Source organism: Artibeus jamaicensis, unplaced genomic scaffold (genome assembly GCF_021234435.1).
Source record: "Artibeus jamaicensis isolate MK-2021 breed Jamaican fruit bat unplaced genomic scaffold, CSHL_Jam_final contig_700, whole genome shotgun sequence".
Taxonomy (NCBI): Eukaryota; Metazoa; Chordata; class Mammalia; order Chiroptera; family Phyllostomidae; genus Artibeus; species Artibeus jamaicensis.
Genome location: NW_026521930.1, coordinates 11,615,577 through 11,643,460, shown reverse-complemented (window position 1 = coordinate 11,643,460; position 27,884 = coordinate 11,615,577). Strand labels below are relative to the sequence as shown.

The window sequence follows — 27,884 nt, the reverse complement described above, 5'->3', positions numbered from 1 at the left end:
CATTAATTTAGTTAATTTAGAAATTACAAAACATTGAGGTGTTCCAAAGGTCCTTCCGAAGAGCAGTAGCTGAGTCCTCTACCATAGCCGATGTGAAGGAGGGAGTGTAAGGGATACTTAAGAGAGAAGATAAATTAGAGAATCATTACATTAAAAAATGGAGAACAAATAAATGATAATTAGATCCTTCTTAGTGGTAAAAAGGTATTTACTAATGTGTGCGTAGATTTCCAGAAGGAAGTCTCTAAAAATTATTTTTCTTAGTTAGGGACTGGGGATGGTTTGGGAGGACTCGCTACTTTATATTCTTCTGAATTCATTAAAAAATACCATTAACATAATTTCTTGTCATGAAGAACTAGTTAAAAAGTAAATCAAATTCAGAGCAAAACATCTTTAGTATTTGTGGTTAGAATAATCTGTTTAAAGGTGAGAAGTGGGGTTTTAGTAGTTCCTGGTGTAAAACCGTAGACTTTTAGCAAGAATGATTTGAAAAAAGTGTAAATTAACTTAGAGATGCCATCCAAAGATTGGAAAATGTGATTGTGTTTTAGTGTTGTGTCCAGTCATCACTTCCTTTGTCACACTCTCTGATTCTAATAGAATCCTTTTAGAGGTTCCCTCATCAATGTGTTGGATGCTATAAGACCTGACAGCCAACTTGTGTTTCTTTGAGTGTTTTGAAATAATGTCAGCTTTCCTTATGTAAGCAACATTTAACTACTACATTGGGCACGAAAATGTAGATTGTCGCATTCCTTTAGGAAAAATTAGTACTTTTGAAAAGTCCTTCTTTATAATACTTTTTATTTTCCTGCCTTTTAAGTTCATTTGAACACTAATAATGTTTGGAATGAACACTGAGCTCATTTCAGATTTCATCCTCAAATAGTAAACACTCCAACTGCAACCAGGAATGCCTGGAAGTATTCCAGGTGTTATCACCTGGGCCTGGACACCCTAGGGGCTGCCTTTAAAAATTCAGTTTCTTGAATTACTTAAGTGGGTAGTTCATTCACATGATTCAAAAATCAGAGGACACAAATTTGTAGAGGGAGAGCCTTTCTTCCTCCCTCTAGTCCTCCAGGATATGAGTGGATTATGCTCTTCCAGGGTTTGTCTCTTCAAGCAGACACTGTCTATTCTTAGCTCCCTTGCCTTCTTCCTGCCTTTTTCTTCTTACCTGGTGGCATACTATACACATGTGGCATACCTGTAATAATAAGCACATGGAGAGCTTCTTCATCTCTTTCTGTAGGTGCTAGTGTTCTGTTATATGAGATGGGCTGAAATTTAATGTGCTCCCCACTTTTGGACATTTAGGTTATTTCCAGTCTTATCCTCTCAAAACAGTGTTTCAGTGAATAGTTCTACCCAGTTATGTGTCTGTCTATAGAACAGATTCCTAAAAATGGAATTAATGGTAATTTTGGTCGTATCATCAAATTGTTCTCCAAGATCTTGTATTTGATGGATTCTTAAAGCTTTAAAAGCAGCACGTCTACACTATTTAGTATAGACATAACCAGTATTTAGTATAGATATTTTGTCATGATGCATTTTCTTCAGCTTGTGATCTCCATCATTTGTGCCCTTTAGTTGCTTATGATTTATTTGTAATTTTAGGGTGTGCTTTATTTTTCTCTTTAAGATTTCATAGAACAGTTTTAGGTTCACAGTAAAATTGAGGGGAAGATACTAAGATTTCCCATATGCCTCCTACACCCACATATGCACAGCCTCCCCCATTAATAATTCCCCACCATAGCAGTAAATCTGTTACAACTGATGGACCTACATTGACACAGCATAATCACTCCAAATCCATAGTTAGCATTGGGTTGACTCTTGAGGTTGCACATTCTTTGTTCTTGGACAGATTTAAATGACATGTAGCCATCATTATAGTATCATGCACAGTAATTTCTCTGCCCTGAAAATCACCTGTGCTCCACAGTTTCATTTCTTACACTCCCCATCTCCTGGCAATTACTGATCTTTTTACTGTCTCCATAGTTTTGCCTTTTCCAGACTGTCATATAGTTAGAATCATATAGTACATAGTCTTTTCAGATTGGCTGCTTTCATTAAATGGTATGCATTTAAGGGTCCTCCATGTCTTTGCATGGCCTGATAGCTAGCTAGCTAGCTTGCTTCCTTCCTTCCTTCCTTCCTTCCTTCCTTCCTTCCTTCCTTCCTTCCTCCCTCCCTCCCTCCCTCCCTCCCTCCCTCCCTCCCTCCCTCCCTCCCCTCCCCTCCCCTCCCCTCCCCCCCTCCCTGAATAATATTGTTCATCCATTGTTTGAATGTTGGTGTACTTTTTTGGACTTAAGGCATTCATTTCCTGTCATGGGCTCTTGCATAGTCCACTCATTTTCATATGTTGTACACTGATACCTTTAAGTCCAGATTATGGCCTTTTCCCTTTTCCTGATTTGGTGTTGCTGCCTGCCAGCCATAGATCTCAGCATTTAGGTCAGAGGACCTAGTTTCTGGACATCTGCTTGCTTACACTTACCTGAGGTAGCCCAGCACCTGTGGTGGGTTTGCTTCTGCAGAGGTTGGACCATAACTCAGCCCCAACGTTCTTCATGCATGGTAGATAGGCAGCTGATTACAACACTTCACTTGGGTGCCTCTCAACTATGGTGGTGGAGCATAGAGAATCTCTTTATGCTCCAGAATATCTGGTTACCGTTTAGGGGCTGCTACGTGATTTATGGTCAGTCTGTTGGTGGTTTACTGCTGTGAACAGCACCTCCTGTTCCACCTTTGTCCATGATGGCTTTTCTCCACTTTTCAAGGTTAAGGGAGGCAGCACACAAATCACATTTAGGAAATGTAAAATTGTCCTCACTGTTTGGGAATGGACTTTTCCTGGAACTTACAGGTGCATCAAATGAAAATAGGAGGCTGACTGCAATTTTAGGACTTTGATGATTTAGGGTTCCGTATGACAAAGAACTTTCCATCAGAACTGTTTTGGGTTCTTTAATTGGAAGGTAAATAGCAAATATTTAGTGAGCAAGATGTTTTGATACCTGATGAAGAGTAACCATGAAGTGTGTTTACTTCCACTGTAGGAAGGCCAGGGAGGAGGCAGATTGCCCAGTCAAGCCCACTTTGACTCTTGAGGCCATAGTGATTCCAAGGAAGGGCAAGATTTTTTACTTAATATAAGCTCACTGTTCAGAATGAAGTAAAATCTCATTATTCTGTACTAATTAGGGGGTGGTATATCTGCATAGAAGAAGCCTGAATCACAGAAGATTTTAGAATATGCTTCAATTATTTTCTAATAATCATTGTAAAAAGAAATAAAGGTTAGGTGTCTTTTGGGAACTTGTTTAAATGCCTAGATAAAAATTGTAATGGCATAAATGCTAATAAAACAGTGCTTTTTAAAATCTTTTTTGTTATGATATTTGTGTTTTAGTTCTCCATTGTTGGAGAATTGTTTCATTATTTATTTGCATGATCTCTAAGAATTTTCAAAGGTTTTATTCTTTTTAATTATCATAGATTATTAGGGCTTTATCATAGAGAAAAGACAGTTGTTGACCATGAACCCTGTTCAAGGATCAGCTAAGTCCTTGATTTGTAATCTTGGGAGATTGGCCTGTGACAGTGATAATAATGTCTAATATATATTGAGCCATCACTGCATGCCAGGTTAAGTGTTGTATATACTTTGTATCATTTAATTCTTTCATCAGTGATTCTAGAGGCAGGTACTAATATTTCCATTTAAGAGCTGAGGTGCACATAGGGAGGTAGTAGTAGTAAGTGACAGAGACAGAGCCAAATCAAGACCTGGCTGGGTACTTTTCTCACTACTCCAGACTGTACTTCCTGTATTGTCAGTGTCCAACTGGTACTTAATACCATGGAGGTCCATTATGGCCTCCAAATGATCTAAGAAATAACCCTGTGAAAAGTGTCTACCATTATGTGGGTTCCTTATCTTTACATGTGACCTTTCCAGAATATATTGCTCACGTTGGATCAGTTTTTTTTTTTAATCCAGTTTTGACTTAGGAATTAAAAATTCTTTTGTAAAATTATGAAAAAAATTTCAAGAAAGCTTCCTCCCTCCCGCCCGCCCTCCCTCCCTCCCTCCCTCCCTTCCTTCCTTCCGTTTTAAAGGAATAAGGACTGCTGAGAGAAATGAGGGGTCCTTGGGAGGCTGGTTTTCATGATTGGAAGTAGAGAAACATGAACACAAAACAGCATCTAAACTCTTAACATAGTTTATTTCTCATACTACCATTTCTCATTCTACCATTTAATCTTTGCATCAGCCATGGGTTAGAGGGTCACTGATGCTGAGATGTAGCCAGAGAATGAAATAGACCTAACTGGTTTCGTAGAAAATAAAGAGGTATAAAGAAAAAGATGAGTAGAACAGTGTAACAATTCAAGATAATTCATTATTGAAATTTGTTTTCTTTGTTTCTGGTTTAAGTAGTAATAAATGTTAATATTACTACTTTACATCTTTGGCTGGACAAGAACTTGTTAAAATCAATAGTGTGTTTCCTTTAACTCTGGCAGTCTGTAATTCACTCGTTCAGCACATGGGTGTTTGTTGAGGGCCTAATATATACCAGGCATTTTATGCTAAGCAGGTAAAGATACCTGCTTACATAGTGCTTACAGCTTCATGAGTTGTAATAGGAAATTGATAGTATGATTTTTAAGACTCATTATGTCTGTAGAGTATAGAAGAATTCATACTTCTGGCTAATAGAAGGACTGATAAACTCGTCTGTACATGCTCTAACAGAAAAATCAGTACAGAAAATTTGGGGTTCCAAATGCAATTCAAAGAAAAAATAAGGTATTCTAACAGAGGAGATGTTAGAAAACCCGAAGGAAAGCTGTGTTTTGTGGATGATTTGTTTAGCTAACACATTTGAAAATAGTTTTTCAAGCAAAAGTATTTTCAAATGTTATTGGCTGGACAGATTGTTTCAGCCACTTACCTCGTGTTTGATTCTGTAAAATGGAAAAAAAAAAATTCAGAGTACCTGAGAGTAGTTCATTCCTTATTTAAGGTGAAATACTGATTTCTGATGATGATGAATAAGAATGGATTTAGAACATGTGTGGAATGCCATTTGTCTTTCAGTGTTCAGAAGTGATGGTTACTTGGAATGAAGTTTCTGTGTGTGTGGCCTAGGAGTGAATGTCCCTTGTGATCTTGTACAGTGAAGACCTTCTGTTTCCCAAGGAGGCCAAGTTTAGGTGCGACTTTCTCCCTCCTAAGCCATTGTCGTGGATGCCTCAGTGTTGTATGAGTGCTATAGAGACTAGGAAGCTAACAGCTTTTCTCTCAGATCAGCTTCATAAAAGGGGTGACCTCTGGGGTTGACAGCTAGGAAGCCCCCAAAGAGAGAATTCCTGTCTCTAGCTTTGGAAGTGTGACAGAGTGTGTTTGCTCTGTGCTGTTTGACAGTTTCCTGCTAAGGGCAAACCCCTAGAAAGCAAGGTGTCCACGAATCTCCTTCAGTCTCAGGTTTGCTGTCTCCTGGACTCCTGGTGACTTGGCAGGGAAAAGGGAACTTACCTAGGGTCGGAAATGGTAGTGTTCAATCTCGAATTGTAGGAATTTCTCATGATTCAGATAGCTCTTACCCAAACTGATTGTTGGGACACTGGTGTGTAGAAAGCATAGCTGTGTTGCAACATCCTGGCTTTCCTTCTTCACTCTCCTGTGTCAATGTTTTGAACTGGAGAATAGGGGAAAGTAGTGACAATGCAATGGTGAAACGAAGGGTGGTGATGGGGGTATGGATGTGCCTTGCACTAACCTACACAACCTGTCTTGTCTTTCTAAAAAGCTTACCTTGTACATTTGGTTGTATACATGTTCATATGTGCTTGGACTGGTAGGTGAGGACATATGTAGAATCAGTCAACCTTCCTTGCATCCAAACAGTTGTAAGATGTATCTGGATTGAAACATCTGGATGAGAAAGAGTAGTCAAGGTAGACAAAATGTGGAAGACCAGTTAAAAACCCAAACTGAAACATGAGCCCAAGACATAAAAGTTTTATGTGCATTTGGATTAGAACTAGAATAAACCACAAAAGAAAACTGGTAAATTTAAGAGTAACAGGATGGCGGGTGAATTTTTAAAGGTAACAAATTTTAAAGCTTTTGTGTAAGATGGAATAAGCTAACCCATACCTGTGGCACAGAGTGCTCTGTGTCCATCTTTTATTATGTAACCTTGGGATACTGTTGTCCCTGTTATACAGATGAGGGAGTTAAGACTCAGAGATTAAGCAGTTTGCCCAGGGATATGGGGGAATCAATTCAGCCAGGATTTGAATTCATGTGTTCCAAGCAAGTGTTCTTTTTACAATGTCTATACTGGACTAGGGCCCCTGATGCTGACACTGCTGTATTTATCTAACAGTTCTTGTGGGTTTACCTGCTGTTGTCCTGGCCTGGACACACTTTTCCTAGGAAAGATGCTTCAGGATGCTTGGAAGAGGTAGTCTAGATGAGCTTCAGGCACCAGCTGTTTATCCCTTCCCCTACAAATAGGAAGAAAACCCTGTCTCTATTATAATGGCTCCTACGTTCTAGTTTAGATGAAGTTTCATTTTCATGTTCTTAGGTAAAGGAGCATTGCATTAAAGACACACACACACACACACACACACACACACACACGCAGATTTTTTTTTATAGAATACTAAGTAAAAATGTGTGTGCATACAGATAAAACCTGGAAGACAACAAACAAAAATGTTAGTTATACTGGAGGCTTGTTTGTTTTTACTTATTTCATGTGCTTTTTGTATCTGGAGGGGTTTTTTTTGTTTTTGTTTTTTTTTTAGGGAAAAAACCCAGGATTTTATTGTTCTTGTATCAAAGGTCAGGTCTTTGCAGGATGGGGGGAAGAGGGGGGTGAGTCCTGCCAGCAGGGAGGAAGCCCCTACTTGCTGGTGTTAAGTGAGTGCTTCAGGACCACGATGACCACATCCCCATGCAGAAACATCTCGGAGATGTAGTGGTCCTTGTTGACTGGCTTGGACTTCTTGCCCTTGCCACTCTTGGGGGCCTCGGTCCACAACTCCTTCACATTTTCTGATTCTCTAGCACCTTGTTGCAGTGCCTGTCAAAAGCCTTCACACGGCCCAGGAGCTTCTTGTTGTGACAGTTGATGAGCACCTGGGTATTATTTTTGACCAACTGTTAGCTTGTGTTTAACTCCTCCCCCTCCCGTTTCTGCAGCTCCTCCGGAGTCATCTCACTCTTGGGCTTATTGAGGAGGCTCATGGTGGCAGTAGCTATACTCTTGGAACACCTCAGTCTCCTCCGCGGTGCATCTGTTGTATCTGGAGACTTGTGAATCTACAGATTGAGGACAACGTAATAGCATATAAGCTACTGAAATCCACAAAACCATGTTCAGACACAGAAGCAGGGTAATCACCAGCAGCAAGCTAGTCAGTTGTTCTTTCTCAGGGCCATCTGCTGTTATCCAAGAGTCCACTCCTGTTGTCTCTTCATAAGACAACTCCTGGAGTCCTGTAACCTTGAGGAAGCAACACCAAATTGAGGGACATTCTACAAAACCACTGGCCCGTCCTCTTCAAAAATGTCAGAGTTATGAAAGATAAAGTCTCATAAACCTTTCTATATGAAAGCAGAAGACAAAGACATGATAACTAAGCATGCTAGGATTCTGAACTGAGTCTTGGATCCAGAAAATAAATGATAAAGGACATTATTAGGACAACTGGCCATATCTGAGTAAGGGCAACCAATACATTAAGTATTGTATCGGTATTAAATTTCCTGAAGTTGATAAATGTACTGTGCTCATGTAAAGAGGTACTCTTAGGAGGTGTAGAGTGCAGTACTTAGGAGGAAGGGAATCATACTGTCTGCAGCTTATTCTCACAGGTTCTACCAGAACAAAGTGTGTGTGTGTATACACACACACCTTTCCAGGTCTAATTCCTTAATAGTCTCATAGAAGGAAATATGTGTGTGTTAGAGATGGTTTACTAGACATGTATGCACAGATAACTTTGAAGCTGGAAAAGAGGGACATGTCAGTTCTGCTGAGGCAAACTAAAAAATGTCTTCATAGTTTCTGTGTCTAATCCTGGTGAGGTCTGGGGGGGGGTCTTCTAGTGAAAGACCGAGTAAGAGGAGAGATTACTGATGCATGAGACAGCTCATTGTGTTATTGCTATAAGGTAGGGTACGTCAGGAGGTACTGGGGGAAAGAAGCCCTGAGAAGTGAGCAGCAGCCAAATCCTGGTGGTCTTGTATGCCATACAAAAGGATTTAAACTGTGTCCTTAGACATGAAAGAGATAATCAAGATGCTTCACCTGCAAGCTAACATTAAAAACTTCAGCTAGAATGGCTTGAGTGATAGGAAATGTACTTTCTTGCCTAACAAGAAGTCTAAAGATAGGCAGGTTCCAGGGTTGGCTAATTCAGCTCAGAGATGGCTTCATGAACCCAGGTGTTTGCATTTTTTGCTGCAACCATATTTAGTGTGTGAATGGTGTCTCCTTTCCTGGTTGAAGAGAATTGCCACAGTTCTCTGAAAAAATGTAGGAAAGGGGATTCTCTTTCTGAGCATCCCTTACTACTAGGAAGGAAAGCCTTTTCCGGAATTGTCTTGGCCATTTTGCCTTCTATTCCCTTAGCTGGGATTCTGTCACCTACACGGGGAAGGTGATTGTAGTGTTTGGCTTCTCCAGTTGGTCTCCCTCCTGTGGCCAGAAAGGTGTTGCCCTTCCTGAGAGGAACCTCTGAGATGGCCAGCCAAATGGAGTTGTTGTGTAAGCAGCCATCAGGGTCTGTCACCATAGGGGGAAAAAGTTAATTTTTCTAAAAGTGAGTGGTGGGAAGGGGGGTGGCTGTGCTAATTTTTTTTTTAAGTGCCTTAGCCAGTGTGGCTCAGTTGGTTGGAGTGTCATCCTGTAAACTGAGTTTGCGGGTTTGATTCCCAGTCAGGGCACATGCCGGGGTTGCGGGTTCTGTCCCTAGTCAGGTTGTGTGTGAGAGGCAACTGATCAATGTTTCTCTCTCACACCAGTGTTTCTTTCCCTCTTTCTCCCTCCCTTACCGCTCTTTAAAATCAATAAGCATGTCTTTGGGTGAAGGTACAAAGAAAAGCCACACGTACTCATCCCCTTCACCACTTTACCAGGACAGCTCTATTTTTGACTTATTACTTTCCCCCACTGCCTGCCCATATGCACATACTTTAGTTCTAATCTTACTTACCTGAGGACATTTTTTCATTGATTTTTAGAGAGAGAGGAAGGGAGAGAGAAACATCAATTAGTTGCCTTCCGTATGAACCCAGACCGGGGATCATACATGTCCAGACTGGGGACCAAACCAGCAACATAGGTATGTGCCCTGACTGGGAATGGAACCTGCAACCCTTCAGTTATGGGATGATGCTCCAACCAACTGATCCACCCAGGCAGGGTTCTAATCTTACTCTAGGTGCCATTTTGTGCAGTTTCCCTTTGTAAATTTTTATACACTATATAAACGTTTCTCTACCATTTTACAGTCTTCATAATTATTCTGATAATGTATATAATGTTTTATTGCACTTTACATCAATTTATTAAACCCATTGAACAATAGTAACAATAAAGTCTATTACTTAGCACTTACTACTTACTGTTTAAGTGTTTTACATGTATTCATTTAATGCTCACAATAATCCTGTGGGATAGGGTGGCTTTTATCACCCCAGTTTCCAGATAGGAAACTTAAGGCACTGAAAGTCTAAGTAATTTACCCAAGGTCACATAGCTAATTTAATGGGGAGCTAGCAACAGAGGTAGGGTTCAGATGAAGGCAGTCTAGGGTCTAAAACCATTAGGCTACACTACCTCTGGTATTGTTATACCCTGTTTTGATGTTATAGATAATATTGTAATGAACATATTTCTATGTATCTTATTCTTTCACTAAATGGTAATGGAAAAAATAAAGATTAAATCAAAAAGAAGAAGAAAAAGTTGCTTTAATTTTTATGTTTGATTACCAGGAAGGATGATCTGTTTTGTTTATTGTTTAATCTTCCTTTGTAATACTTAGCTGCTTTTGTCCGTTGTGCATTTATATTATGGAGTCAGGGTGCTTCTCATATTTATGTATAATTGACATTAACCCCTTTCATATGATACAGGTATTATTTAGGCTCCTATTTTATTTCTTTAAACTACTTTTAGTTTATATATATGTCTTTATTTTCTACAACTTCACCATTTTGAGAAACCTCATTTTCTGTTAAGGCTTTTTGTTTGTTTGTTTGTTTGTTTGTTTTGGGGGGGTTGGATAATTTACCTTTTAAATATGTAATTACTTAAGGTTGGGTTTTACTTTAATTTTCCCAAATTGGTGTTCATCTAATCTGATGCCCAATTGCTTTTTACACAGTACATTATTAAGAGCAGTTTTACCTTATAATTCATTGTTGCTGTTGTTTTTTTTTAACTCATCAGGGTTTTTCTCTAATTTGTATGCCTGTTTTTCCCTGTATCACATAGTTCAGTTATTGTTTAAAAATACATGATCATATCTAATAGGGCTGGCCCTCCTCTCATCTCTGTTTAACTTTTCCTTTTTCAGAATTTGAAAAATATTCTTCCTTGTTTTATTTTCCCAAATGAACTTTCAAATCATTTTGACATTACTCATAAGACATGGTAGTGTTCTATGTTATATGTGCCTCTTTAGGTTAAGATCATAGTAGCATATGTCAGTTGGAGAGCTATTATGGTTACTTAGTTTCTCATTTCCATTTCTGTTTAATTTCTAGATTTCGGACCATTGTTTGACTTGGAAAATGATCTTCCTGATGAGCTGATCCCCAATGGAGAATTAAGCCTCTTAAACAGTGGGAACCTTGTTCCAGATGCTGCTTCCAAACATAAACAACTGTCAGAGCTTCTGCGAGGAGGCAGTGGCTCTAGTATCAACCCAGGAATAGGAAATGTGAGCGCCAGCAGCCCTGTGCAGCAAGGCCTCAGCAACCAAGCTCAAGGGCAGCCGAACAATGCGAACATGGCCAGTCTGGGTGCCATGGGCAAGAGCCCTCTGAACCAAGGAGATTCTTCAGCCCCCAGCCTACCAAAGCAGGCAGCCAGCACCTCTGGGCCCACTCCCCCTGCTTCCCAACCACTGAATCCACAAGCACAAAAGCAAGTGGGGCTGGTAACCAGCAGTCCTGCCACGTCACAGACGGGACCTGGGATCTGCATGAATGCTAACTTCAACCAGACCCATCCCAGCCTCCTTAATAGTAACTCTGGCCATGGTTTATTGAATCAGCCCCAGCAGGGGCAAGCGCAAGTCATGAATGGATCTCTGGGGGCTGCTGGCAGAGGAAGGGGAGCTGGAATACCATATCCCACTCCAGCTTTGCAGGGGGCTACAAGCAGTGTGCTGGCTGAGACATTAACGCAGGTTTCACCACAAATTCCCAGTCACACGGGACTGAACACAGCGCAGGGAGGAGGCATGACCAAGGTAAGTGAGCATGAGTACTTTGAATCCTTCCTACTAATGGGGTACTTCACCCTTCAAGTAACATAGTAAAATGGGGTGACATGTCACCTTCCTCCTCAGGCTTTTTTCCTACCCCTCCCACTTGGAAGAGACAGATTTGGTATCTGGACCTCCTCTTTCCAGTATAAAAATTTACACCACATATTTTTAAAATGGGGGTTCTTAAACCAAAAGTAGAATAACATGCACATCAAGCAGTTAAAAACGTAGAGACTGTGTTTGAACTCATCACCAGTTTTCAACCTCTGAGGGGAAATGTGTGGAAATAGGACCAGATGACTGAAAGAGGCAACTTCTGCAAATCACCTTCTATCTGTGAATCTGGTAAAGGCTGCTTTACTCGGCTGGCCAAGTTCTTACTCTACATACACTATTACCAATGAAAAAGTTGTGTTCCATGCAGGTTTGCTGCCACATGCCACAGTTAATAGTGAAGAGGTGCCAAGAGGAAAGAGGCAGTGCAGGCCCTTGTATCCCAGAGGAAACTGAGCATTGGTTCTCAAAGTGGGGCCCCTATCAGTACCACCCAGGAGCTAGTTACAAAGTGTAGAGAGCTATGGACTCAGAAACTGGGGGCTGGGCTCATCACTCTAGGCTTTAAGGGCAAGGTTGAGAGCTCTGCTGTAGGAAAAAGGCCTACGCTGGGGTTTGTAGCCACCAGCCTTATAACTGGTTTGGAGAGTAGGAACCAAACTTGGAGAAGAGGGAAGGCAAATGCCCAGGTAGACATGAGACTATTGGAAAAGGGGACAAGGGGAGAAGAGTGCAGGCTGATTCCCACTGAAGGAACAAATGCTGGCAGAAGCTCTGAGACAGACTTATAAATTACAGCTACCAGGGCACTTGGCTTCAAGCAGTATTTGGTACAGTAAATTCCAGAACAGAAAAATGGTTTGGGCTGTTCTTTGGATTTGATTAGTCCCATATAAAGAAGAGGGAGAAATAAGAATGGAACACAATTTCCCCACAAGGTTGTTTGCGAGCATTAGGTAGCAGATGCGAAGACCTGTGAGTGTCTTAGCTAAGGAGAAGATTATTTTTTTAAACTTAAGAAACAAAAGTCAAATAATTTTCAAAATCAAAATTGTATTCATCTCTCTTGAAACATTAGCAAAGGGTAATGTGAACTTAAATTTTAGTTGTCCCTGGCATTTGAAGAGGAATCTGTATATGCACATGCCCTTTAGAGTTGAATTGAGAAGGGATTTCTGATGGGTTTAGTATTTTTGGATAGATTGATGTTTTTTCTTTTTTAAAATTTATTTAATTTATTTAATTATTGTTCAAGTACAGTTTTCTGTCTTTTACTCCCATCCCAGCCCACACCTGCCAGTGCTCCCAACCTCCCTCCCATTCCCCCCCCACCTTAGTTTTTGTCCATGTGTCCTTTATACTTGTTCCTGTGAATCCTTCCCCTTTTTCCCCTGAAATTCCCTCCCCTCTCCCCTGTGGTCCCTGTCAGCCTGTTCTCTATTTCAGTGTCTTTGGTTATATTTTGCTTGCTTGTTTGTTTTGTTGTTTAGGTTCCTGTTAAAGGTGAGATCATATGGTATTTGTCTTTCACCGTCTGGCTTATTTCACTCAGCACAATGCTTTAAAAACCACCACTATTCCTTCTTAATTCACTCATCATTCCACTCCATACTTCCCAGTTACAAAAAACTTTATTTTGTAAAATTTAAATTATATACAAAAGTAGACATAATAGCGTGGTGCAAGACTTTTCGATCTTTTTGGTTTTAGGACTCCTAGATAATCTTAAAAAATATTGAGGGCCCTGAGGAGATTTCTTTAAAATGTAGGTTATATTAATCAGTGTTTGAGACACTAGATACTAAAACAGAAACTTAAAACACAAGTACACATTCCATTAGCCATTAAGCACAGTGACATCACATGTTCTAGAGCCTCCGGAAAACAACTCTGTGTTCTTATAAGAGAAATGAAGTGAAAAAGCAAAGAATATCTTAGTATTTCATGAAAATTGTATAGTGCCCTTGACCATACTTGGAAAGCCATTGATAATATATATTCCTAAAAGTTAGACTTGGCATACCCAAACATTAAGTGCCGTTCTCACATGTAAATGTATCAGCAATTTTTTCACATTGTCAAATGTCCACTAAGTATTTAAATTTCGTTTCCAGTGGTCTCTGTCATTTTTTTCAGATTATTTTTCAAAATCTGAATAATCCATATTTCAGTCAGTTGATAAGACTCTTAAGAATCTATTAATCTCTAAGATTCTTATAATTTATTTGTTGAAGGATCTGGTGGTTTTGCTTGTTGTTTTTATTCTGGGAGTTTCCTGCAGTCTGGGCTTTGCTGATTTCATCTCTGTTACTTCATGTTTCTCTGTCCACCCAGGTTTTTTATTCTGCCTGGGGTTCTTTCCTTTGTATAGAATGACCTTTCTTTGAAACAACACTTTACATGTTCTGTATGTAGGAAGTAAGCTACATTAGTGTTGTGAGAGTAGTCATCTCTGTTGCTTGTAAGTACCCCAAAAAGGCTGATGGTGAAGGAAATGTGGGAACTGACTTTTTATTTTTTTTTTGGTTTTAGGGAGAGGGGAAAGAAGGGAGAAAAACATCAATACAAGAGAGAAACATTGGGTTGCCTTCCGTATGTACCCCAGTCGAACACTGAACCCACAACCTAGGCATGTGCCCTGACTGGGAATTGAATCGGCAGCCTTTTGGTTTGTGGGATGACCAACCAACCGAGCCATTCCAGCCAGGGTTGGACTGGCATATTTGAAAGATTGCCGTGCCCTTTGGGTGGAACGAAAGAATTAATAGTGGTAGGCAAATAGTAGGAGCAAGGGACAAGTTCATTTTAAGCCATTTTTCTCTATAATATAATGATAGCAGAGCCAAGTAAACTTGATTTTAAAATGCACATGAGGAAAAGAAACTTTTTAAAAATATACTTTTGTTTTAAACAATTATTACACAGGAAATGCATATTTCCTATAAGATAATTCAATTAAAAAGCGACCCATCACATCTTACAGATAACTGCTATGCAGATATATTAATTAACACCCTTTTAAAATGCCAGATGGAACCAAACTACTTAAGCACCTTGCTGTTTTACCTAACAGCGTACATATAATATGTATGCATATAACATTATGTCAGTGCATACAGATTTTTCTTTTTCTTCTAGTAGCAAAGTATTTCATTATATGATGCACCTTAATTTATCTATTCCTCTATGATGAATATTTGGACTGTTCTGATTTTTCATTAATACAAACAATGCTACAACAAATATATCCTTTCTATGTGTGCGTAAGGATATACATAGATTGGATATAGATATTACATAGATTATAACCAGTCTGTGTGTGTGTGTGTGTGCATGCACCTCCTTCCCACCATTTATCAGTGTATGGTAGAAATTGTTCCATGTTAAATAGAGCTCTCAGTCCTTCTTGGTAGATATGATGCAATATTAGTTCCTGATTTGGGTATATCGTAATTTATAGGACTAGTGCCCCTTTGGCTGGACATTTAGGTTGTTTCCAGTGTTTTGCTGTTTCAACAATTTTGATCTGTATTTATATCTTTGTACATCTGAGTGACTATATCTGCTGGCTAAATTCTTAGGAATAAAATTTCTGGATTAAAAGATACATTTTTAACAAGCATAGATACTGCCACACATGCTCCAAAAACATTGTGCAAATTATACCTTCACCAGCAACAAATGAGTCCCTGGTCCCCAATTTTCACCAACACTGATAATCTTTACTGATGTATCTTTCTCTTCAGCAAATTGTCTCTTAAACAAATGTCTTTTCATAAGTTCATGGGCATTTGTATTTTGCTATTGATCATATTCTTTGTTTTTCCGAAGCATTGTTTCCCCTTTTTTGTTGGTTTATACTCTTCATTATTTGTGTAGTAAAGGTTTAAATCTTTTAATAAATGCAAATTTTCCTTCACTTTTTAATTTACTAAAGTCTGTTTTACCAGGAATGCGGCCACACAGCTTTACAATTTGATTGTTCTTGTGACAGATAAGTTTTTGCCAAATAGATGTTTTCAATTTTTATAGGAAAAAATTTGTCCTTTAAAAAAAAAATCCTCACCCAAGGACATGCTTATTGATTTCAGAGGTGGGGGAAGGGAGGGAGAGAAAGAGCAAGCAGTTGCCTCTTGTATGCGCTCTGACCAGGGACTGAACCCGCATCCTATCAGTTTACAGGACAGTGTTCCAACTAACTGAGCCACATGGGCCGTGGCCAGAATTATGAAATATTTTTGTGTATTTTTCCCTTTATACCTTGGATCTTTAACTCTGAATTCTCACTTGGGTGAGTTATAGAGATCTAGCTGTATAATTTTTTTCCAAGTTACAGTCTGTCCATATCATTTATTTAGATATTGCTAATCCAGCTTTTCCCCCACTAATATGACACACTATTTGTGGTACATTTTCTTTAGTTTTCACATATGTAAGGTTTGGGTCTAATTCTGTACTGTTTTCTTTTGTTTTGTTGATTTTTGCTTACTTTGTTGATTTTTGCTTACTCTTTTGTTTTGTTGATTTTTGCTTACTCTGTTTTGTTGATTTTTGCATACAGGTAGGATAGGAACTTACTATCCTACCTGTATGATGAGTTTATACATAATGGAGCTAGTTGCCCCTTATTCTTTTTTAAGAATTTAGTATTTTCTTCGCCATTCCTCTAATACTCTCTTCTAGATGTATGGTTCTCAACCCTGTCTGTACATGAAAATGTGATGCCTGAACCTACTACAGACCAATTAAGTTAGAAACTCTGGGGTATGGCATGAAGATTAATATAGTTTGTAGTTCCTCATTATTTTCATGGCAGCCATGGCCAAGAACGACTGTTTCAGATAAACGTTAGGACTGTTTTCAAGTCCTTAAAAACAAACAAATTCATGGGATTTGATTGGGTTTGTATCGAACTTTGTAATTTGTAAACCACTTATGGAAGAATTTGATTATTTTAGCAATTTTTGTGGCTTCCTAAACTGTTTTACCATGTGCATACAAGTTGTCTTTCCATGGAATCTTAAGTTGCTCAGAAGCACAGTATAGTTTTTATATAGGCAATATACTTTATTAAGGTTATTCCTGAATGTATTAGTTTATAATTGCTTTTGTGAATGAGTTGTTCTATTTCATCATGTGACCAATGTTTTAATATAGAAAAGATACGTTATTTGTATATATGTCACTTTGCTAATTTGGCTACTTGATGGAATTATTCTAATCCTTTTTCAGGTGATTTCTTTTGGGTTTTCTTCATAGACAGTCATTTTTTGCATTATTGAGTATTTTGTTGTCTTCTTGCCAGTATTTATATCAGTATTTATGCTCTTGGGCATCACTGTTTTGAATCTGACTTAAATAGAGTACCTAGTGTTTTATTATTAAGTATAATGTGAGCTTTGGTTTGCAGTTTCATTTTAAATTGGGGAATAACCTTTCTCATTTATTAGATAGATTTAATCAAATTCCCTTTTGACATTTTTGGTGATTACCCTGTGATTTTTCTCTTTTGTTTTATTTATGTGACAAATTATCTCAGTAGGTTTCCTAACATCAAATTGAACCATGTCTGTAATTGTGAAGTTAAAAGTTAGTGTATTGCTGAATTTCATTTGCTAGTCTTCATTAAAAATTTTGCTTCTCACTAACCAATAGTGAGGTTGATCCATAGTGCTTTTTAGTGTTTTGCTAGATTTTGTTATCAGTGTTGTGTTAACTTGGTCAAAAAGAGTTTGGAATCCTTTCACATCTGTTCTCTGGACTGGTTGAGCATTTGAATGATCTTTTCCTTGAAAAATTGAGAGACTTCACCTGTACAACTGTATAGACCTGAGATTTTGTTTTTCATAGTGAGTGACAAGATTTTTTACAACAGTCTTGCTATTTTCTATAAATTTCACCCTTTTAGACTTTTGGTCCTTTGGGTCAATGTATTTTCTTTTTAGAAAAATCTACATTTACTTTTAGAGAAAAACTGTAAATACTTAACTCTTTTACTCCTCACTAAAAATATAAAGTGAGTACTATGTACTACTATTCTCATGTTGCATCCTAAGAAATGGCAGCACACAGAAGGAGGAAATGGAGGGGAAAGTTGAATAACCTTTCTGTGATCACATGGCCAGTGAGTGACAGAACCAGGATGGGCTCTCCCACAGTCTGGCTGAGGGTCTCCTTTGGACTTTATGTATGTTTGTAATTATTTCCCCTTTTCTCATTTCTAATTTTGTGTGGCTCTCAAAGGAAACATTAAAATAGAAAACATAAGTCATTCTACAACATGACAATAATGTTAACAAGGCACAATATGATTTAAAAAACCAACAATTTCCCTATTTCAGCAGTGGCAAAATCTGATATGTTACCCCTTTTTTTGTGGCATACTTTTTCCTGAAAATAACCCAAATGCATGTGTTTTAGAAGGAAAGCAAAAAGTGTAGTTAAGTGAGATTTAGGAGCCATGGACACACTGAAGTTGTTCTGGATACAGGTGTTGAGAAAGTATTGCTCTGCACAGAGAAGGTGGCAGAGAGAAGCCAGAAACTGGTAGAAGGAGGAAGATGTGTGCCCTGGCTGATGTAGCTCAGTGGGTTGAGTTCAGTTTGATTCCTAGTCAGGGCACATGCCTGGGTTGCAGGCCAGTTCCCAGGAGGGGACGCATGAGAGGCAACCATACATTGATATTTCTCTCCCTCCCTCCTTCCCTTCCCCTGTAAAGATAAATAAATAAAATCTTTTAACAAAAATGAGGAAGATGTGTGATGTATCTGGCCAACAAGTCAAAATCTAAGGTTGATAAAAATGTGCTTTTGCAGGCTTAGAAATGCTTTCAGTCCTTTCTTACAATAACAAATCTCAAAAGGGACCATAATAGCTTGTATGGTAAACCGCCTTTGCAGGGGGATTGATTAGTGGTTATTTTTTGATGAGGTGTTTGAAATATTCTTCTGTTTTAGGAATTGGTCAGAAAACATAAACTTGCTTTTGCCTAGAGCTCTTCCTAAGGAGTAAAGGTTTTGAATTAGATCCAGATACCCTGGACCCAGTAAATCAACATTTTGGTCAGATAGGATAAAGGCGTGGTTCTCAGATTTGAGTGTCCAGAAGACTCACTGCAGGTATGTTATCTCAGAGTCCTGAGTACAGAGTCTCTCCCCAGAGTCCCTGATTTAACAGGTTTGGGATGTGGCCTGAGAATTTATATTTCTTGTCAGCTCCCTGATGACCCTCGTGCTGGTCATGGACCATGATCTGAAAACGAGTATGCTGAATGATTGGATTAGCCAGAGTATAGTCAGAAAAGAATTAGTAAGCCAAGTCAACAATTAAAGGAATGTATGACTCAACCACTTCCTCTATTTTGGGATGGTAATTGTACACTTTTAATATTTAATAGCAAGGAGAAATAGTATTTTACATTTGTCTGATACTTTTCTCTTTTTCATGTAATGTCATCTGATTCTTTAATGTAAAGAAAATAGGGGAATGTTATATTAAGTATATCTTAATTTGTTTGGTCTTTTTAAAAAGTTCACAATGGAAATAAGTGGTTTGTCTGTAGAAGGAAAAGACTGAAAGCTTCGAATTAATACCGAATGCTATGAGATGTACTTGGCTCCTATAGGCACAGGATTTTTAGTAGAAATATTAAGCAGTCTCGTACCATCTCATTACCATGACTTTAATGAAAGGTGATCATAGTTGTCCATAGTTGTGATTCAGAGTGTACTAACTTCATGCGATAATTATCCATGAATTTTTTAAATTTTAAAACATGAGATTATGCCTGACTAGTGTATCTTGGTGGATTGGGTATGGACTGTGAACCAAAGGGTTGATGGTTTGATTTCCAGTCAGGGCACATCCCTAGGTTGTGGACCAGCTCCCTAGTACAGGGCATGGGAGAGACAACCACACATTGGTATTTCTCTCCCTCATTCTCCTTCACGTCCTCTTCTCTAAAAATGAATAAATACAATCTTAAAAAACCCATGAGATTATGAGATATAATGAGATAATGTATAACTCTTTATTAGTAGTAGTAGTAGTAGTAGTAATAGTAGCAGCACCACCACCAGTAGCAGAGACTGCCTTCCTCAGATGAAGTACTAAGTCCTTGGGCTCTGGAGTAAGCTGCCTTGGTTCAAATCCAGGCTCCACTAATTTTTATTCCTGGGAAAATTACGTAACCATTCTGGGTCTTAGGTTTTTTTGTCTTTTTTTTTATTTCCTATATTTTATTTTTTTTTTATTGATTATGCTGTTACAGTTGTTCTATTCCCCCTTTCATTCCCCTCCACCCTACCCCCCCATCCCCACCATTACCCCCCTTTAGTTTATGACCATGTGTCTCAAGTCCTTTAGATTCTATATTTCCCATGCTATTCTTGCCCCCCATCTATTTTCTATCTACTGTCTATGCTACTTATTTTCTGTACCTTCTCCCCCCTTCTCCTCCTCCCACTCCCCTGTTGCTAACCCTCCTTGAGATCTTCATTTCTATGTTTCCACTCCTGATCTAGCTATCCTCTTAGTTTGCTTTTGTTTTAGGTGTGGTTGTTAATAACTGTGAGTTTGCTGTCCTTTCACTGTTCATCTTTTTTATCTTCTTTTCCTTAGGTAAGTCCCTTTAACATTTCATATAATAAGGGCTTGGTGATGATGAACTCCTTGAATTTGATCTTATCTGAGAAGCACTTTATCTGTCCTTCCATTCTAAATGAAAGTTTTGCTGGATAGAGCAATCTTGGTTGTAGGTCTTTGGATTTCATGACTTGGAATACCTCTTTCCAGCCCCTTCTTGCCTGTAAGGTCTCTTGAGAAATCCACTGACAGTCTGATGGGAACTCCTTTGTAGGTGACTGTCCCCTTAGCTCTTGTTGCTTCTAGGATTCTCTCCTTCATTTTAATCTTGGCTAATGTAATGATGATGTGCCTTGGTGTGTTCCTTCTTGGGTCCAACTTCTTTGGGACTCTCTGAGCTTCCTGGATTTCCTGGAAGTCTATTTCCTTTGCCAAGATGGGGAAGTTCTCCTTTATTATTTGTTCAAATAAGGTTTCCACTCATGGCTGTTCCTCTTCCCCTTCTGGTACCCCTATAATTCGGATGTTGGAGCGTTTAAAGATGTCCTGGAGGTTCCTAAGACTCTCCTCATTTCTTTGAATGCTTGCTTCTTGACTCTTTTCTGTTTGGCCATTATTTGCTTTCTTTTGGTCCATTCCATTGATTTGAGTCCCAGTTTCCTTTTCATTGCTATTGGTGTCCTGTGCAATTCCATTCATTTCAATTAGTTTCGCCTTCATATATTTGTCTAATTTGTGGCTATAATCAACCAGATCTGTGAGCATCCTGATCACCAGTGTTTTAAACTGTTCGTCTGAAAGTTTTGCTATTTCTTCATCGCTTAGATTAATAGGCTCTGGGGCTTTGAGATCTTCTTGCGCCATTTTTGGTCTGTTTTGGCCCTTTAAGTGTGAGAAGCGGCGCCTTGGACTCCCAGGTCGCTGGGTTGTGAGGCTGTATGTGGGGGTGTGGTCAGAGCGGGGAAATGGCGACCCCCTCTGCTGTTTCGCGCTGCTGGGTGAGGAGCAGGTGAGGAGCAGCGCCTTAGGTGGTTCACCTGGGCCGGGCCACTCAGAGTCGCTGGGTTATGACGCTGTATGTGAAGGTGGGGTCAGAGCAGGGAAATGGCGGCGCCCTCCACTGCCGCTTGCCGCGGGGAACCACTGGGCCTGGTCCAACCGCTGGGCCCGGTCCAACCACTCACTCCCTCACCTGTCCACCCGCGCACAAATGCGCGACCACAGTCAACACGCAGCCCCGCTCCCCCGCTGTCTCCCCCGCGGTGGCTCGCTCGGTCGCTCACTAGGTCCAACCCTGCACCTGGATTCCGTGCGCCTGAATTCTGAGCCTGGAGTTCGTCTGACCGAGTTTTCCTGTGCAACCCCGCTTCATCAGCCGCTGGTTTCGCCCCTTACCGGTCAGGCTGAAGAATTTGTTGTTAACGGACTTCCGAAAAGTTCAATTTTCCGTGTTCTGGTTGTGTTTTCTGTTGCTAATATTTAGTTGTCTCTAAATTTGGTTGTGTGAGAAGGCACGGCACATCCACCTATGCCTCCATCTTCGTGGAAGTCGGTTTTTTTGTCTTTTTAATGAGGATGATAGTAGTGTCTGCCTTTGACAATTGTGTAGATTAAAAGGGGATAATAATAATAATAACTTTTTCATAGAGTTTTGTTGATTAAATGAAATAGTGTATATGAAGTTCTTTTTTAAAAAAAATAAAATCAGTACTTTTGTTGACAAGTGTAGGATACAATGGACAACTTCACCAAACAACAGAAATAAGACAGTTCCAAGACACCATTATGTAACACTGAAGCAGACAAGATAGCATTCTTCATCCTCATCTCCTCCCTCAGTACTCTGCTCCAACTTCCTCATATCCTTCTGAAGGACAGCCTTGTCCTCATGGGCCTTAGAAAACTCTCCTTCCTCCGTGCCCTCAACTATGTACCAGTACACCAAGTCATGCTTTGTGGTCCATGTGAGCCCCAGCCTCAGCATGCACATAGCTCTCTGTACTTTAGCCAGGTTTCCACCAGATACTACACTAGGAGGGTGGTAATTAGTACCAGCTTTGAAGCCAGTGGGGCACCAGTCCATAAACTGGATGGTACTCTTGGTCTCGATGGTGGCACTGGTAGCACTGACATCTTTGGGAACCATGTTGCCATGGTACAATAGCCGCAAGCCATGTATTTATTGTGTTGAGGGTCACATTCCACCATCTGGTTGGTTGGCTCAAAACATGCATTGGTGATCTCTACTGTAGTAAGCTGTTCATGATAGACTTTCTCAACAGAGGTAATGGAGGCATGTTTTGGGAGTAGGGTATCAGGTTGGTCTGGAATTTGGTCAGATTAATATTCAGGGCTCCATCAAACCTGAGGGAAGCAGTGATGAAGGACACAATCTGGCTAATAAGGTTAGCAATCTGGCTAATAAGGTTAGTATAGTTTGAGTGCTTAATATCCAGGTTTCTACAACAGGTGTTGTGGATGGTCTCATTGTCAAACATGAAGGTACAATCAGAATTCTCCAGACTGGTGTGGGTGGTAAGGATGGAGTTTTAGGACTGTGGAGACCTGGAAAGCAGAGTAGATGGAGAATTCCAGCTTGAACTTCTTTCCATAATCAACAGAGAGCCATTCCATCAGTAGTGAGGTGAACCCAGAACCAGTTTTCCCATCAAAGCTGAGGAAAACAAAGAAGCCCTGAAGACCTGTGCACTGGTAGTCCAGTTTCTGAATTTGGTCTAAGATGAGGTCAGTGATCTTGCCAGTGGAGTAGTGTCTTTGGGCGTAGTTACTGGCAGCATCTTCCTTGCCCGTGGTGAGTGAGCTGCTTAAGGTAGAAGAGCTGGCAGTAGGTTACCAGTGTGAACTTCATCAATGACTGTAGGCTCCAGGTATACAAACACTGCCCTGGGAACATGCTTGCCAGTGCCTATGTGTTGTCATCTCCTCCCCCAATGGTCCTCTCACTTGGTATCTGGCCATCAGGCTGAATGCTGTGTTCCAGGCATCACTGATCTTGACACCAGCCTGGTCAAGGTGGATGGAGATGCACTCATTCATAACAGACATGTAGGGCTCCATGGGTCTGGAGGAGGCCAGGGGACGGCAAGAAGACAGACTACCAAGGAGTCTGAGGAAGAATTCTGTAAAGTTCTTAGGACAGTGCAATGTTTTAATGAAAAACTTTCAGAGAAGATTGGTTAGTTAGCTGCCTAGGTCCTTTCTTACATAAAGAATTTGAGATAACTACAAAATATTTGAAGTGATAATGATACTGCTTATTAAATGTTTTCAGTGAATATTTTATAAAAGTAAAAATAGGTTATGCTTACTATACAAAATTTGCAAGTCTAAAAAAGAGTACATTGCCCATAATTCTATCATGCAGTTCATAGTGTTACTTAAAAAAAAACCTTACCCAAGGATATGTTTATTGATTTTAGAGAGAGAGCAAGTGGGAGGGGAAGAGAGAGAAACATTGGTATGAGATAGAAACATCATCTGTCACCTCCAGGAATCAAACCTGCAACCTAAATATGCGTGACCAGGGATCAAACCCAAAACTTTCTGGTGTATGGGACGATGCTCCAACCACCTGAGCCTCCCAGTCAGAACAATATTAACTTTGATGTTTTCCCTACCAGTCTACCTATAGTTACCTCTTTGTAAAGTCCAAGTTAGGAGGGAACTCTTTTCTGTGTCTTTATAACTGATTATTTTCTGTAACACAAACTGAATGAATGTTTTGTAAAATAGAGACTTATTAATACTTTGAAAGTATTAATTGTAAGAAAAACCAATAACCTGTTATACTTTCCAACTAAAGGTCAACAATTAGCATTTGGAGTTAAAGGCCTACATGTATTCATTTTTTAAAATATTTTGTTGTTTTTGCCCTGGTTGGTGTGGCTCAGTGGATTGAGTGCCAGCCTGAGAACCAAAGGGTCACCAGTTCAATTCCCAGTCAGGGCACATGGCTGGGTTGTGGGCCAGGTCTCCAGTGGGGGATGCATGAGAGAGAACCACACACTGATGTTTCTCTTCCTCCCTTCCCCTCTCTCTAAAAATAAAATCTTTTAAGAAAATAAAATATTTATTGTTTTTATTATTGGAGGTATAATTTACATAGAAAAGCACAGGTCTTAAATGTTACGATTTGATGCATTTGTCAGAATTCATATCTATATAAATAACCCGTACCCCCATCAAGATACAGGGGACATTTCATTATCCTAGAAAGTTCTTTTGTATTTCTCCCTTTTCCTGTCCCTGTACCCCCACCCCAATAATCACTACTGATTTCCTTCACCATGGTTTAGTGTTGCCCATTATCAAACTTAATATAAATGGATTCATATAGTATGTACTTTTTTTGCAAGGTTGCTTTTGCTTACAGCATGTTTTTTATATTCATCCATGTTGTTGCCTGAATCAGAAATTCTTTTTATTGCTAAATAATATTTCATTGTATGCATATACTCATGATGTTTATCCAGTTTCCTATTCATGGACATTGTGGTGGTTTCCAGTTTGGAGCTATTAAGAATAAAGCTTCTGTGAACATTTTTGTACAGGTTGTTGTGTAGACATATAAATTTTCATTTCTCTTGAATAAATAACTTAGAGTGGAAATGATTGAATAAGGAGAGGTCTGTTTCTGGGACCCTAGTCCAGGAATCAGTAAACTATAAAGCCCATGGGCCAAATCTTGCTAATAGACTGTTTTTTTATGGCCCATAACCTAAGAATGGTTTTTATAGTTTTAAAGGTTTAGTTAAAAATAAACTAACAAGTAAAAGAATGAAGGATGGAAAACATAGGTTGCCTGCTAAGACTAAAATATTTACTAACTAGCCTTCTATAGAAAAAATGTTTACCCACCCCTCTTATAGTTTATTCCATTGATCTATATGTCCATTTCTTTAGCTTTATATAGTAAACATTAAAATCAGGTTGCTTAATTTCTCATTTTCATTCCTGTTTACTTTATAGATTTTACAACATTGTTTAACTTGTTTGTTGCTAATAAAGAGAAATTCATTCAGTTCTGTTAGTTATTTGGTAGGTGCCTTAGAATTTTTTAGGTCTTGTTGTCTTTGAATAAGGACGGTTTTACTTCTTCCTTTCTAATCTGCATGCCTTTTATTTTTCTGGCTCTGCCTGAGATCTCCAGTACAATATTTAATAAAAGTGGTGAGAGCATATATCCCTTGTCTTATTCTTGATCTGTAGAAGAAAGCATTCAGTTGTTTATTATTAAGTATGGTGTTGTAGGACTTGAAAGATATCCTTTAATGGGTTCAGGAAGTGTCCTTCCTAGTTTGCTGAGTCTTCTGATTTTAAATGATTGCTGAATTTTGTCAAATACTTTTTCTGCATCTATTGAGATGATCTTAGGGATTTTCTTCTTTTAAAGTGTTGAAGTACCTACCTCTTTCTGATTGTTGAACCAACCTTACATTCCTGGCTTAGCCTCACTTGATCATAATGTATTATATTGCCCTTTTTATGTACTACTGGATCTGATTTATTCGAATATTGTTTATGATATTTATATTCATAAGGGATTTGGGTCTGTATTTTCTTTTTTGGCAATGTCCTTTAGTTTCGGTATTAAAGAATATACTGGCTTTATAAAATTATTTGGGGCTTATTCCCTCTTCCCTTCTTTTCTGAAAGAAGTCGTCTAAGGTTAGTATTATTTATGCCTCAAAATTTTTAATCATTTTTATTAATGTTTGAATACAGTTGTCTCCATTTTCTCACCACCACTTTCCCCCACCCCACCCACTGGCATCTCCCACCCTCAATCCTAACCCCTTTTGACTTTGTCCATGGGTCCTTTATACATGTCCTTTGATGACTCTTTCCCTTCTTTCCCCCATTATTTCCCTCATGCCTTAAATGTTTGATAAAATTCACCAGTGGAACTGCCTGGATCTGAAATTTTCCTTGTGGGGACGTTTTAATTTATGATTAAATTTGTTTAACATAGGTATAGGCAATTTAAATATTTCATTTGTGGGCCCTGGCTGGTGTAGCTCGGTGGATTGAGTACGAGCCTGCGAACCAAAGGATGGTGGTTCGATTCCCAGTCAGGGCACGTGCCTGGGTTGCAAGCCAGTTCTCAGCAGGGGTCATTTCCCAACAGGGGACACATGAAAAGCAACCATACATTGATATTTCTCTCCCTCTCTCTTTTCCTTCCTTTCTAAAGATAAATAAAATCTAAAAAATAAATAAAATTATAAAAAAATAATAAATATTTCATTTGTGTTTATTTTGGTAATTTGTGTAAAAACAAGGAACTCATTTATTTTTTAAACTTATCTAGCATAAAGATGGTTATAATATGATAGTCCCTAATTTTTTTTTAATGCCTGTAGAATCTGTAATAATATAATGCCCCCTCTTTATTCCGATATTTATAATTTGTGTTTATTTCAATTTTCTAGGCAGGGCTTTATTAGCTTTATTGATATTTTCAAACATCCATCTTTTGATTTGTCTATTTTTCCTTGCGTTCTATATCATCAATTCTATCTTTATTTTTTTCTGTTTACTTTAAGTTTTCTTGGGGTAGGTGCTTAGATCATTGGTTTTAGACTTTCCAAGTATTGACATTTGAACAGTAAATTTCACGCTAAATACTGCTCTGTATGGCATTCCATAAATTTTGATATTCTGATTTTATTATTCAAAGTATTTTTTACATATTATAGTTTCTTTGTTCATGTTTTTATGCAGAAGTATGTTGCTTAATTTTCAAATACTTGGGAATTTTGCAAATATTATTTTATTAAACATTTTAATTCCATTGTGGTCAGAGAACATGCTCTGTTTGATGTTTGTCCTTTGAAATTTATGGAAACTTATTTTGTGGCCCAGCACATGGTCTGTCTGGATGAATATTCTACATGTGTTCAAAAAGAATGTGCATCCTATAGTTTTAGGGTATAGCGTTTTGGTAAACATCAGGATCAATTGGTTGATTGTATTCGTATCAGTTATGTCCTTATCTTTTTTGTCTCTTATGAGTTATTGAGAGAGAAGTATTAAAATATCTCTGTATAGTTATAGATTTGTTGATTTTTCCTTTAGTCAGAATGAAATCTCATGTGTTTTGAAGCTCTTTCATTAGGTGAATATACCTTTTGGACTATTACGCTTCTTGATGAATAGAGCCTTTTTTCATTTTAAATGTACCTTTATTTCTATTAATATTCTTTGCCTTGAAATCTACTTTGTCTCATTAGCCTAACCATTTCTATTTTCTTATGACTGATATTTACAAATAATATCTTTTTGCCCTCTTGTCTGTGTCTTTAAAGTGTGTCTCTTGTAAAGAGCATATAGTTGGAACTTGTTTTTAATTCTGACAATCTTAAGTGTTTTTTTTTTTAATTTTATTTTTCAGTTACACGTCACTTTCAGTATTATTTTGTATTAGTTTCAGGTGCGCTACATAGTGGTTAGACAATCATGTTCTTTACAAAGTCATCCTTCAGTATAATCTTAGTCTTTTAATTTATATATTTACATTGAATATTGATTTAGGAGTAGTTGAATTCAGGTCTCCCATCTTGCTACTTGTTTGCTGTTTGTCCCTCTGTGTTTCATTTCTTTCCTGCCCTTCTTTGGAAAGCTCATTCATGTCCGTTGTTTGTTTCATTCCTGGTTGGTCGTTTAAGTATTTG

The 27,884-nt window shown here is 38.7% G+C and overlaps 1 protein-coding gene and 2 pseudogenes across 4 annotated transcripts in view; 1 reads left to right on the top strand and 2 right to left on the bottom strand.

Moving 5' to 3' along the window:
• The window catches only part of CREBBP (CREB binding protein), a 144,812-nt gene that overhangs the window by 12,769 nt on the left and 104,159 nt on the right, over positions 1-27,884 (top strand). For all 4 annotated transcript variants that reach the window (XM_037154601.2, XM_053671674.1, XM_053671673.1 and 1 more), the window contains exon 2: positions 10,826-11,535. In XM_037154601.2, coding sequence (XP_037010496.2) covers positions 10,826-11,535 — 710 coding nt within the window. The remainder of the gene's footprint in view (positions 1-10,825; positions 11,536-27,884) is intronic.
• On the bottom strand, positions 6,951-7,294 carry LOC119056233 (small nuclear ribonucleoprotein Sm D2-like; annotated as a pseudogene).
• LOC119056232 (tubulin alpha-1C chain-like) lies at positions 21,974-23,247 on the bottom strand (annotated as a pseudogene).